Raw genomic sequence first — 12,968 nt, forward strand, 5'->3', positions numbered from 1 at the left:
TTTAAAATATATTTTATTGATTTTTTACAGAGAGGAAGGGAGAGAGATAGAGAGTTAGAAACATCCCCCACTGGGGAAGTGCCTACAACCCAGGTACATGCCCCTGACCGGAATCGAACCCGGGACCCTTCAATCCGCAGGCCGACGCTCTATCCTCTGAGCCAAACCGGCTTTGGCTCACTTTACTTTTTATCCAATCCCAAGGCTCCCCCCCCCAACACACTTTGCTAATCTATCACCAATAGATTTCACGTAACCCACCATGTCTCCTCCTTTGATTGCCATTCTCTGGAGCAATCCGTTGAGATTCTGCTTCCTGGCAATTGTCACGTTTGGCTCAAATAAACTAAAAATAAATTTTAAAAAATCTTTTTTTTTTTTTTTAAATGGACCACTTCACAGATTTGTGTGTCATCCTTGTGCAGGGGCCATGTTAATTGTCTCTGTATCGTTCCAATTTCAGTACATGTGCTGCCGAAGTGAGCACTCAAAAAATTCTTCACAGGTTTGAATGTGTGGACGAAAGGGGCCACACGCTGACCTGACAAGCTCAGGGAAGGCCTGCGTGGCAGCCTAGCAGACTCAGAGACCTAAAATAACCACAAAGGATGGTCTGAAATTAAACTGAAACTGAAAGCAGTTATGGTGGGCAGTTACGCCCTAGGCCTGTATCTTCACTGACAAGGCCCACTTTACCGTAACTGAGCCTATCTGTCTTTTTGCATCTAAGATAACATATCCTTGGAATATCTGGGTAACTTGTGACTTCTCTTTTTATGGAACCCCTGGGGCACAGCCAGGTGTGCTGGGCCCAGGACAGATGCAGCAGATTCCTTCATTTATCATGTGAATTGATCCTGCACCCATCTAAGTATGTGTTCATTATTTTACTTTTTATCCAATCCCAGAGGTTTCCCCGCTTTGCTTTATCCCTCCTCCTTAATCTATCACCAATGAATTTTATGTAACCCACCTACGTCCCTCCTTTGAATTTCATGTATAAATACGGATGTAACCCTGCCATTCTCCGGAGCACTATCTCAATTCGTTGAGGTTCTGCTTCCCGGCATATGTCGACAGTTTGGCTCAAATAAACTCACAAAAATTCTTTACAGGTTTCAATGGTTTTTTTTTCGTTAAAAAATGTTTCCTCCGTTGACACCAATATTAAATGTTAGTCAACCTTTCCTGGCGACTGTCTTACTTCTTTCGGGAGCTCTTGCACGCGGGATGCTCACCTTCTGTCTGTCACACGTGTAGCAAACATTTCCCCGTCTGTGGTGGGGTTTCAACCCTGCTGACAGCCCAGGCAGCTCCAGTGTCTGGAGTCTGGGGGTGTTTTCTAATGGGGCTTGTCACTCCAGTTAGGCTGCCCATGGCCACCAGGTCCCTGCCTGCTGGGTCCGAGGCATGTCCTCTGGGGTCTGTGTGGGCTCAGGGAAGCCTGTGTGACCTCATTTATCAGGGGTGCTCAGGAGGGGGTCTCTCCATTTTCCCGGGACACCGTCCAGCTGAAAGAAGAGACTCCCCCTTAGCTGGGGTCTCGCCTCTGCTTTTCACGTTTAGAAGCTCTGGAGCCACAATCGGGCCCCTCCCTGCAGCCCAAACCGCTTCTCTTTTTTCCAGGCTGCAGGCGGTGCCGGGAGTGCTGAGTCGAGATTTCCTCATTCCCCACGTGCAGCTGCATTTCTGCTGTGTCACGGTTGGGAGGGGGGACTCGGAGCCAGGCGGATTTTGCTGAGTCACTGGCTGCCTCCTCAGCCGCCCTCTGGTGGGTGAAAGGGCAGCTTTCCAGGCAGGCAGGAGGATGTGAAACTTCTCGAAAAGGACAAAAGACTCCTGTTGACCACCTTGTTTGCCAAGCCCCTGTCCATGCATCTCAGCATTTATTTGTCTGACACTGAGCTGCCGAGTCTCCCCCCATCGCAGTAAACTGGCAAGTCTGTCTTCCCAGCCGGTTGACCCCCGAACTCTGGCGTTGTCCTGGAGTGCAATTCTCTCTCACATCCCCCTCCCTATTCGCAAATTCTTGCTGCCTCTGCCTTTAGCATAGGGCTATCCTAGGTCACTTCTCAGCCCACCCTGTCCAAGCCTCCATCAATCTCCCCCCGGATTACTGCAGTCGGTAGCCTCCTGCCCAGGGCCTTCTTCAGCCCGGTCTCACCACGGACGCCAGGAAAACTGGTGATATCCCATCACTTCCCTTAGCCCTGCAGTCTCCCTCACTCACAGAAGGCCCTTGCCCTGGTGCAGGCCCTGCGGGCTCGGTCCGGTCTCTCCCTGCTCTCATCTCCCACCTGCCCTCTCCTCTCGGCTCCAGCCACGCTGACCTCCAGCTGCTGCCACCTTGGTCCCACCTTGGGGCCTGCCCTGCCTTGACTCCGATGTAACACTGCAAACACTGAGTCCTCTCACACTCGCCATCTCTCTGCCTGCCACTGCCAGGGAAAGTTCTGTACTCACAGGAGGGCATGTGATTAGCCTGGGCCCACCCAGAAAGTCCACGATGCCCTCCCGGTTCTAAAACCTGTAACCTTGAATTCATCCGCAGCGTCTGTTAACCTATTCAGTGTTAATGTAATAGATTCTCTGGAGGTCAGAGTCCTAGGCTGGCTGGGCTGCATTCCTCCTGGAGTTCTGAGGAGAATCCACTTGCTCCCCGTTTTCTGGCTTCTGAGGCTGCCCGCTTTCTGGGCTGGTGGCCCCTAACTCCACCTTCAAAGCTAGCAGGGAGCATCTCCTAGCAGCCGTGGGCAAACTATGGGGCCCGTCTGAAATGAATAAAACTAAAAAAAAAAAAAAGACCGTACCCTTTTATGTAATGATGTTTACTTTGAATTTATATTAGTTCACACAAACACTCCATCCATGCTTTTGTTCGGCCCTCCGGTCCAGTTTAAGAACCCATTGTGGCCCTGAGTCAAAAAGTTTGCCCACCCCTGCTAGTGCCTAGTGACCTCTCTCCCTGGCCTCCGCTTCTCTTGTCACACCCCCTTCTGTGTGGGTAACCCTGCAGCCCCCCTCTTACAAGGACTTTGTGATTGCATTGGGCTCACTTGGATAATCCAGGATAATCTCGCATTACAAGGTCGTTAATTTACTCACATCTGTAAAATCCCTTTTGCCCTGGAGAGTAACACATTCGCAGGTTCTGGGATTAGGATGTGGAATGGGGGCGGGGGCGGGGGGGGGCTTGTTTGGCAGATCGCAGGAGGAGAAGACCGTCTGGATCATTCCTGGGCTTGAGGAGCGGGAAGGGGAAGTCAGGAAGCTGAATAAGCAGGGGGGAGGGCTGCGAGCTCCGCAGCGGGACAGAGGACGGAACCAGCCGCGCTGCCCTGGCCTCCTCTGCCCTGGGGTGGGGGTGGGGGGCGTCTGTTCCAGCCGAGCCCGGGGCTGCCGGTTGGGATGAGAAGCAGCCTGGACTGAGGGCTAGGCATCCCTGGTCACTGGGGAGCCATGCTGCCCAGCAGCCTCCACCTCTGAGACGCGCTTCCTCTCAGCTCTCTGGAACCCTCGGACTCCTGGGGGGCCTCAAGCCCCATCCCTGGGGGGTCGGGGGGATGGCGTTTGGAAGGAACAAAATCACACACAACTACTCAGATTTCCAGATGAGCATTTTATTTGTTTTTACGTTCTCTTTCTAAAAGCTTTGCTTTGTTTGCCAAGGCTCATGTGACCGCTTCCCCCTTCGCCCCCTTCCCCCCCAGCCAGCCTGGGCGCGGGCGGGGCGGGCGAGCGAGGGTGTTGCTCTGCGGCGCCAGAAACGGGATCAGCTGTGGGGCGGCAGCCACGTGACCCCTCCTCCGGGTATAAATGGACGGCGCCGCCGGGCTCGGCACAGTCACTCGCTCGCCTTCTGCCGCCGCCTCCAGACGTCGGAGCCAGTCCCGAGCCGGTCCCGAGCCAGCGCCGTCGGAGCCAGTCCCGAGCCGATCCCGAGCCGGTGCCGAGCCAGCGCCGTCGGAGCCAGTCCCGAGCCGATCCCGAACCAGCACCGAGTGAACCTAGCCGCCCAGATGGAGCGCCCGCAGCCCGACAGGCAAGCACTGGGAGGGGGACGGGGACGGGACCGGAGCCACGCGCTGAGCCGCCGGTCGGTCCCGGGGCTGGGGGCGAGGAGGGTCTGGGCGCCGGTCCTCTCTGTACCCGGGAGTGAGTTGGCGGCTGGAAGGTGACTAACATGCCCGCTCGCTGGCGCGAGACGTGGGTGACCCCTGGGAGTGTTGCTACGGCGTCCAGCTTCGTTGTTAGTATTTGCACTTTGGCGTGTGCTCGGGGGTGTCTCTGCTTGGTCACCTCGGGCCCCTCGGGCTGCGGGGCTTGGCTGTGTGGGCCCCCCCGGGGCCCACCCTGGGCCGAGCCCCCCTCCCACCAGCTGTCAGACACCGCTGTGGCCACGGTGTCCCCATTCACCGCCGAGGACGCAGCAAGCCCAGGGTCGCTCCGCCAGCAGGTGTCCGGCTGGGATTGGAACCTTGGTCATCTGTCCCTCTGGCTCCGTCCCTTCTCCCAAGGATCTGATCTGCATGCGCGGAACGGGGGTGCTTGTTTCCTGGAAGGGGTGCAGGTGGGAGAGAAAGGAGAAATGGCAATTCAGTGGGAAATAAGTACAGACATGCCACAGAAAAACTCCCAGAAAGAAACTTTTTATTTTATTTTTAGTAAAGCACAGCTTTACTCGGGCATTTTAACACAGGAAGTATTTTATAATGAGTATATTATAGGGGGTAGGTAATGAGATTTGGACCTGAAATCTCAACAAAATAAATGAGTTTAATCTCCGCTCTAAAAGCCCGTCAGCGCAATCAGACACTGAGTACAGCGCTCACCCTGCCCCCTGCTGCCGCTTCCGGGGTTGTGCTGCCTCTTCTTCCCTTTCCTTAGAATAACTGCCAGGATTCCCCCTTGGTTTTGGGGGCCATAGTACAATCTCTTACTGACTGAAGAGTGTTGATGGGCTTGCATCTTTTTTTTTTTTTTTTTTTTACATTTTTAAATTTATTGATTGATTTGAGAGCGAGAGGAAGGGGGAAGGGAGAAACATTGATTTGTTGTTCCACTTACTGATGCATTCCTTGGGTGATTCTTGTATGTGCCCTGACCGTGGATCAAACCCACAGCCTTGGGCGTATCCGGATGACACTCTAACCACCTGAGCTACCCTGCCAGGGCTATGGGCCTGCATCTTAAGGCAGCTGGGAATGTGGCCTGTGGATTAGATAGATGGGAGGCTGGGCTTATTTCTGTGGAGAAGCGGGGCACCCTCAGAGCTCAGCCTCTGGTAGAACCCTGCTCATAGCCACCCCCTGTTCACCCTCCCTCCCCTCCCTCTGCAGCATGCCCCAGGATTTGTCAGAGGCCCTGAAGGAGGCCACCAAGGAGGTGCACACCCAGGCAGAGAATGCCGAGTTCATGAGGAACTTTCAGAAGGGCCAGGTGACTCGAGAAGGCTTTAAGGTATGTGTCCTCGTGGAGGGTATGACAGGTGTGGGTGTGCTCAAGCCTCAGGCAGGTGTTTCAGTGGGACTGGGACTAGGGATGCTGAGGGACCAGATAGGAATGTCTGAGAGGATCATTTTATAGATGATGACATTGAGGCTCAGAGAGGGGAGGTGACTTGCGCAAGGTCACACAGCAAATTCATAGCCTGCTACATAGCATTGTGGAGGGGCTGGGGCAAGTAGTGCCATCAACTGAGCACCTTTTCCAAGCTGGGTATTTTACACACTTGGTATCTAATTTGTGCCTCAACCCTGGAAAGGAAGATAAGGAAGGGAAGGCTCAAAGAGGTTAAGTAATTAATAGACGGTCACACGGCCAGTAAGTACATAGGAAAGGCCAAAGTCAAACCAAGGTAGGTCTCATTTCAGAGCTTGTGTCCTGACTTAATTCTAATCTTCCTCGAAGGCAAGGGCAGTACGGGTTTGAGCCCTGGCTCCACCATTTCCTAACAGTTAGACTGTGGACACCTCACCTTCACCTCCCTAAGCAACTTGTCCCTCAGCTGTGAATTGGGTTTTCTTAAGTTCTCCCTTTATGCCCGACACCGACTTTGCTAATTCCCAGCACAGTTGTGCAATTCATGCAAATAGGACACACTTGACAAAGAACCAGACAAGTGCCTAGTGTTAAAGCATCAGCACGAGGAAGGGCTTGTTCAGGCTGAACATAGAGGGTGGGGGAGCTTCATCCCGCCACTCCTAGCACCCCTCCCTTTTGCAACCTGGGCCTTCCCCCACTCCCAGCCTCAGATGTGCTCCAGCGAAGGAAGGGGGATTTAACAAGCAGTTGTAGGTGGGTTGGGGCCCTTGCCTACATCCTGTGAGTGCTGGCTCTAGCTCTTGTTCCCTCTTCCTTGCCTTCCTCTTTCCGCCTCAAAAAGATGACTTACACCCAGTTGCTGTTAAGTGGCTGGGGCAGCAGGAGCAGGGAGTGACTGCTGGAATACCCCACCCGCAGCCCCCCTACCCCTCGGAGATTTCAGTCTTACCGCTAAGCCACTGAGTTCAAAGTGGGCACGAAGTCCGCGAGAGGACCCAGTGCTCGCGTAGGGTGTGCTGAAGGAGGTGGCATGCAGCGCCACGGCCTCCGATTCCAGTGCTGAGTGCCCGGCTGCACCTGCGTGCCAGGCTGCGCCCAGTGCTTTACCTGTGTCGTCCTGCTCCATCGTTTTAGGATTACTCCCTTTGCAGGGGGTGGGGACCAAGGCCTGACTTGCCGTCACTCGGACCTCAGATCTCCCAGGGAGGGAGAGTGGCTCACCCATGGTCACACAGCTAGAGTATTATGTGTAACAGGAATTCCCCAGCCAAGGTACACTGGGCGTGTCACCCCAGCCCAGCAGCCAGAGGTGGTGGGGTTCGGAGTGGGCCTCCAGGAGGGAGAATGGGGCCCTGCAGCCAGCCACCCAGAGGTCAAAGGTAGAGGCACCTGCGTCCCTTGTACGTGCTTTCATTCAGGCATTCCCTTGCTCAGAGCCAGCATGGCTTCCTAGCAGCATCTAGGCTTGATTCCTTACAGGCTTGTCATTTCTTACTGGCTGTGCAACCTCCACATCTCATACCCTCTCTGAGCCTTAGTTTGCTTTTCTGTAAAATGGGGATAGCAACTCCTGTGTTTTTGTGAGGATTAAGTGAGGCCATGTGTTTACCCAGGGGGGTAAAAAGGCTTTAGGCTCAGGAAGTGTGTGATCAGTGTGGGGAGGTCGGAGGGGCAGGCAGGAGGTGGGAGCCCAGCCTGGGGAGGGGTGGGGGCTGCTGTTGGGATGGGGGTCCTGACCTGCTCTCTCTGGTTTCAGCTGGTGATGGCCTCCCTGTATCACATCTACAAGGCCCTGGAGGAGGAGATTGAGCGCAACAAGGAGAACCCGGTCTATGCCCCTCTCTACTTCCCGGAAGAGCTGCACCGCAGGGCGGCCCTGGAGCAGGACTTGACCTTCTGGTATGGGCCCGGCTGGCAGGAGGCCATCCCCTACACACAGGCCACCAGGCGCTATGTGCAGCGACTCCAAGAGGTGGGGCGCAGGCAGCCCGAGCTGCTGGTGGCCCACGCCTACACCCGCTACCTGGGCGACTTGTCAGGGGGCCAGGTGCTCAAGAAGATTGCCCAGAAGGCCTTGGACCTGCCCACCTCCGGCGAGGGCCTGGCCTTCTTCACCTTCCCCAACATCGACAGCGCCACCAAGTTCAAGCAGCTGTACCGATCCCGCATGAACTCTCTGGAGATGACGCCTGAGGTCAAGGGGAGGATCATCGAAGAGGCCAAGACCGCCTTCCTGCTCAACATTCAGGTGAGGGTCTGGCGGCCCAGGGCTTGACTCCAGTTTGTTGCTCCTCTGTTATATCGGAGGTGGGGTTGCGGGCGGGGGTGGCGCGATTTTGGAGGGCAGAAAGTTACCAGACTTGGAAGCCTGGGTTCTAGTTCTGCCACTTACTTAGTGGCTACGTGATCTTAGGCAAGTCCCTTAATCCCCAGCTCAGTTTCCCCATCCGTAAAATGAGTGGGTCATTGTGCCTGCCTCTTAGAGTTGTGAGGGATAAATGAGTTTATACCAGCAAAGTCACCATCGCGGGGCCAGCGCAGAGGCAGCCCTCTGATGCTAGCTGCTGTTCTCGTGGGGGCATGAGCGTCACAGTTGTAGGACTGACACACTCAAGTTGAGTGTTGCCAGGTTGGCACTGCAGAGGTTATAGGTGCCCCAGATGTGGCCTCTGACCTGGGGCCTCTCCGCCCAGCCAGGAAGTGCCTCAAGTCCCGGGCTAGGTGCGCTTTGAGGAAAGCCTGGCAGGAGGGGTTTGTGGACACTGAGGTGGGGGGTGTCCCGGGTGGGGGGGTGAGGTTCCTCCTAGCCTGGATGTTGTACAGTCCTGTCGCTCTCCCCCACCTGGAGGCGCTCTGGGGACGGGACTCCTAGCTCAAGGTCTCCTGGCTCCCTGCTCCTTCCTTGCAGTCCCCCAAACAGCAAGCCAAACCTGGTCGGTGGATCCTCGAAGGAAATCCATGTCTCTCAGAGAGAGAGGGGTTGGAGAAGGATGGGATTTTGAGCCAAAGCCCGTCGGAGGGCTGGCTCTTGCCCCCTGACCCCGTGGTTAGCCTGGGTCCGGGCACTTCACCTGTAGGAACTGCGGCTTCCTCGTTGCGAACACCCCCATGAAACAAGCTTTCCCAGGGGGCCTCACAGAGTCGTGAGGAAAGCAAGCGGCATAGACACGAAGGCCCTGAATGGCGACAGGGCACCCTCGGTCCAGGGTGGGTGTTGGGGAGCATTTGGAGAAGAGCAGGCAGTCAAGCGAGTGAAATGCCCTTGTGACATCTTATCTCTTAAGCTGGAGGAAAGGTACACGAACAGTCAATGTTTTTCTTAGGGGTTTTGTCCTCAATATTTCTTAGCAAGATTCCCAATCCCCCAGCAGCTGGGCTAGTGCCATCCCTCCCTGACACGCGTCTCTGTTTTCCAGCTGTTTGAGGAGCTGCAGGACCTGCTGCCCCAGAAAGCCGAGGACCAGAGTCCCTCGCAGCCAGGCCTTCGCCGGCGGGCCGGCAGCGGGACGCAAGGTGAGGGCCTCCGGGCAGCGGCGTCTCCTCTGGGCTCTGGTATCTCTTGACTCTTCCGTCTTCTGAATGTTTTAAATAAAAAGTGGGGTGCAGGCCAAAGGGCAAGAGGTCAGCCTTCAGTGTGTGACGCTGGGCAAGCCGTGTAAGCTCCCCCTACCTCAGTTTCCCCATCCCTGAAACCAAGGGCAGCTGAGTTAGTTCTAGTTCATTGGCTCTGAAGTGGAGACTTGCACACAGAGGACCCTCCGACGTCAGGGGCAAAGCCTTCCTCGGTTGATTTGGGTTCCTTTGAGGCCCTTTAATGATTCCTGAACAGAGACCCCTGATGGGGGGCGGGGAGCCTGCGACCACTCCCAGCTGTTACCCTGCCCTGGGACGCTAGGAAGACACGTAACCTTGGGGTCTTGCTGCGTGTTAGTCCCTCCCTCGTGTGCCTCGGAGGCTCAGGGGAAGCTCCCCGCGTGCTTGGTGCCACCCTAACCCACCTGCCCTGTGGCTTTCCCACGTGCGCCAGGACCACGTGGCCCTCTTAGTTGGACCTGTGCCTGGAAGCGTTGGAACATGCCAGTCCCTATAGGATTGGCCGCCTGGTGGGATGAGGCAACATTGCCTTAAGGCACCAGTTCTCAAAGTGTGCTCCCTTGGAGTACCCCTGGAGGGCATGGTCTCACAGTGTCAGCTGGTTGAAAGGGCAATAATAGACAGCTCGGAGGAGTAGTGAGCCCCCTGTCTTTGGAGGTATTCAAGCAGTAGCTAGAGGGCCACTTGTTTGTATTCTAGCAGAATTCTGGCATTGAGGGGGACTGTATTGGACACTGCTGACACCCCTCCGCTGTGTTTCTGTGAACTCAAACACCCCACCTCTGTCCACCTGTTGTTGACATGAACCCCTTTTCTCTTTCAGACTTGACGCCCACGGAGACCCCCAGAGGGAAGCCCAGTGTCTTCTCCCAGGCACCACTCATCCGATGGGTCCTCACACTCAGCTTTCTGGTGGCAACGGTTGCCATGGGGCTTTACGCCATGTGAACGTAACGCGTTGGCTCCTGGGCCATGGACTCGAGCGGAGGGCCCTCTTTCTAGAGAGGGCAGATCCCGTGGGCATGGGGAGCTGTCCGCTCCTCCCGCACCCCCATGCCCCCCTCTCTGGCAGGGAGGAAGGAGTCGGCGCCGTCTTCCCAACCAAAAGCACATCCAGCCGATGACCTGAACTTCCATAATGGACCGAGGGGTCCTGCCGGGCCCTCAGACACCCCCTCCCCCCCTCCCCGTTCCTGCAGCAGAGCCCAGAAGACGTGGCCAGAAGTAGCAACTGCCCGAACCTCCAAGCGCCCCGGGTTCACGGTCTGCTTGTTGACGTGCCATGACCGTTGCCCTGTGGGCACTTTTCATATAAATGTGCCAGGATGTTGTGTCTTGTGTTTGTCTTGTTTTTGTTGGAGCTGCTTTTTGTTCCCAGCTCAGCCTGCCTGTGGCATTTTGTTGTGTTCTGTTATAATAGCAGGGTGGGGTGGGTTTGGGGGTGGGGTGGTTGGGTGCTGGGGGAGGTGTTTAACAGCACTGTGGCCTTGGTCTCTAACGTTGTGAATAATAAACTGCATTGACTGATAGTCACGTGAAGTGTTGTTCTTGGCTCTGTGCCCCTTGGGGAGCGGGCCTTTCCCTCACTTGTGTCTTGAACGGGGGGAGCAGGGATGACGGTGTGGGTGGCGTGGGCTGGTTTGGATGTTTTCTGTTCTGAGTGTTGGTGGGTGAGCTTCAAGCAGTTGGTGGGCAACTCTGGTGAACCCTGCTTGATGCAAGGCTCCCCTGGACTGAGGATGGGCTCGCCCTCTTAGGCTGACACCAGCGGGTTCTGGGATACGGTCTGAGTCCTGTACTGGGAATCTTAGGGACCCGGCGAGACCCTGGGCTGAAGTCCCTGCTGCTCTGCTGCATAGCTCTGCCTTTAAGGTTAGTCGTGAACCTCTCTGCGGACTCAGTTCTGTTACCTGTAGCATGAAAACAGGCCTCGCCTGCCTGTCTCAAGAAGCAAGTAGGATGCATGTGACATGCCAACACTGTACATAATGAAACAAGGGCGACCAGGGTTTTTTTATTTTTATTTTTATTGTTTTATTGCTTAAAGTATTACAAAGGGTATTACATATGTGTCCTTTTTTCCCCCCCGCCCTTGACAATCCCCTGGCCTCCCCTACCCCCTGCAACCAGGGTTTTGAGTTCTTGCTAAGTGAGCCTTGTACTGCCCGTCACCTCACCTATGTCATCTGATTGAATTCTCACAGCAAATCTGAGGAGAGCTACCATGCTCTGAGGGTTAGGAAGGGTTTACGCCTGTCTGCCCAGCTCCATCCATAACCCAAGCCTTTCCCAAAGTCCCCAAAGCCACTGGAATATTACAAATGCACCCCTCTCCCCCATCTGGGAGAGGGAAAGCCTTTTGCTGAAGGGGTCTTGGGGAGCGCAGGGGACAAGGCACTCCCTTAGAAACTAGTACATGAGCCCTAGTGGATAAAGTGTCGGCCTGTGGACTGAAGGGTCCAGGGTTTGATTCCAGTCAAGGGCACATGCCTGGGTTGTATGTGTGTGTGTGTGGGGGGGGGGGGGGCGGGGGGCGGAGGGGGGCATGCAGGAGGCAGCTGATCAATGATTCTCTCAACACTGATGTTTCTAACTCCCTCTCCCTTCCTCTCTGAAATCAATAAAAGCAAATAAATCAATAAATAAGAAAAACCAGTACACAAGGACTGGGAATTAGCAGGTCCTTTGTCCCTGCCCCTGCTTTGTCACTAAGTGCCGAACCTTGGACAAATCACTTAGTCTCCTTTTGTTTACTGGCAAAATAATAACACACCTCCCTCCCACAGCTGGTGGGAGGGCCCAGCGGTGTCCCAACGCCAGTCTGCAGACGGATGGTGGCATCAGAACCCTCCCCACACCCCCGGGAGCCCTGGGCCCCACCCTGGAGGCTCTGGTTTTGGAAAGGTGGCTGGGCTGGAGTCTGGACTCATGTTTACGGTATGACAAGCTCCCAAGGGCGACCAGGCCCAGCAGCCGCTGTTTGTTTATGAGATGTGTGTGTACATGGTAGGCACCCAAGACCCATCCTCCCGTTTTCCTTGAAGGGCATAGGCATTCATTGTTTGTAGTGACAAAGACAGGAAGGGGGGTGGCGGGGTGGAGAGAAACCACCTGGGATTGTACTAATGGGGAAATGGCTGAATAATCTGCATTATGTTCACACTGGGAAATTCAGGAGCTCTCAACTAGAACGAGTTCCATCTCTGTCCACTCAGAGGGGCTTCCGTGAAGTGTCAGTGAGAAAAGCCCATTTCAAATTCGTTTGTTATATATATATTTTAAATATATTTTTATTGATTTCAGAGAGGAAGGGAGAGGGAGAGCGAGGTAGAAACATCAATGATGAGAGAATCATTGCTTGGCTGCCTTCTGCACACCCCCGACTGGGGATGGAGCCCACAACCCAGGCATGTGCCCCTGACTGGAATCGAACCCGGGACCCTTCAATCCACAGGCTAGCGCTCTATCCACTGAGCCAAACCAGACAGGGTTTGATATCTTTTTTTATACACTGTAAAAGTACACATTGTAAACACTCCCCATAAGCATATGTTTGTGTGAACGTGGTGGCAAAGAAAAAAGTGCTTCCCAGTTCGTGTTGGGGGATGGAAACGAAACACGGGGGAGATTACGCAGACCTTGTTGCTGCTGGAGCATGCGTCCATTTTTGCCAAATCCCCCTATTTTTCAAGCTAGGTTGGGAATCTGATCGTGAATTTTCGCAAATGTTAAGCGCGTCCAAATAATTTAAAATCTTCCATTTAAAATAAAACAAAACACCATCTGGGTTTATGAAAATGTCAAGTCCCACGATCGGATGACTTTGGTCC

At 54.7% G+C, this 12,968-nt stretch overlaps 1 protein-coding gene and 1 non-coding gene across 2 annotated transcripts; one reads left to right on the forward strand and one right to left on the reverse strand.

The window, feature by feature from the left end:
- Positions 1 to 380: 380 nt before the first annotated feature.
- LOC118652240 lies at positions 381 to 487 on the reverse strand. Its single transcript, XR_004966507.1, has one exon. It is a non-coding gene; the product is annotated as a U6 spliceosomal RNA (small nuclear RNA).
- A 3,347-nt stretch (positions 488 to 3,834) lies between these two features.
- Positions 3,835 to 10,469, forward strand: HMOX1 (heme oxygenase 1). The gene is made up of 5 exons (XM_036299643.1): positions 3,835 to 4,042; positions 5,340 to 5,460; positions 7,301 to 7,792; positions 8,961 to 9,057; positions 9,962 to 10,469. Exons 1-5 carry the CDS (start codon positions 4,020 to 4,022, stop codon positions 10,084 to 10,086), a joined length of 858 nt encoding a protein of 285 aa, XP_036155536.1. The 5' UTR covers positions 3,835 to 4,019; the 3' UTR covers positions 10,087 to 10,469.
- Positions 10,470 to 12,968: the final 2,499 nt, after the last annotated feature.

Source organism: Myotis myotis, unplaced genomic scaffold, assembly GCF_014108235.1.
Source record: "Myotis myotis isolate mMyoMyo1 unplaced genomic scaffold, mMyoMyo1.p scaffold_m19_p_3, whole genome shotgun sequence".
NCBI classification, from domain to species: Eukaryota; Metazoa; Chordata; class Mammalia; order Chiroptera; family Vespertilionidae; genus Myotis; species Myotis myotis.

Coding starts and splice junctions, on each gene's coding strand:
- HMOX1 (XM_036299643.1), top strand. CDS start 4,020: ATGGAGCGCCCGCAGCCCGACAG. Junction 5,461..7,300: donor TGACTCGAGAAGGCTTTAAG/GTATGTGTCCTC, acceptor CTCTGGTTTCAG/CTGGTGATGGCCTCCCTGTA. Junction 7,793..8,960: donor CCTTCCTGCTCAACATTCAG/GTGAGGGTCTGG, acceptor TCTGTTTTCCAG/CTGTTTGAGGAGCTGCAGGA.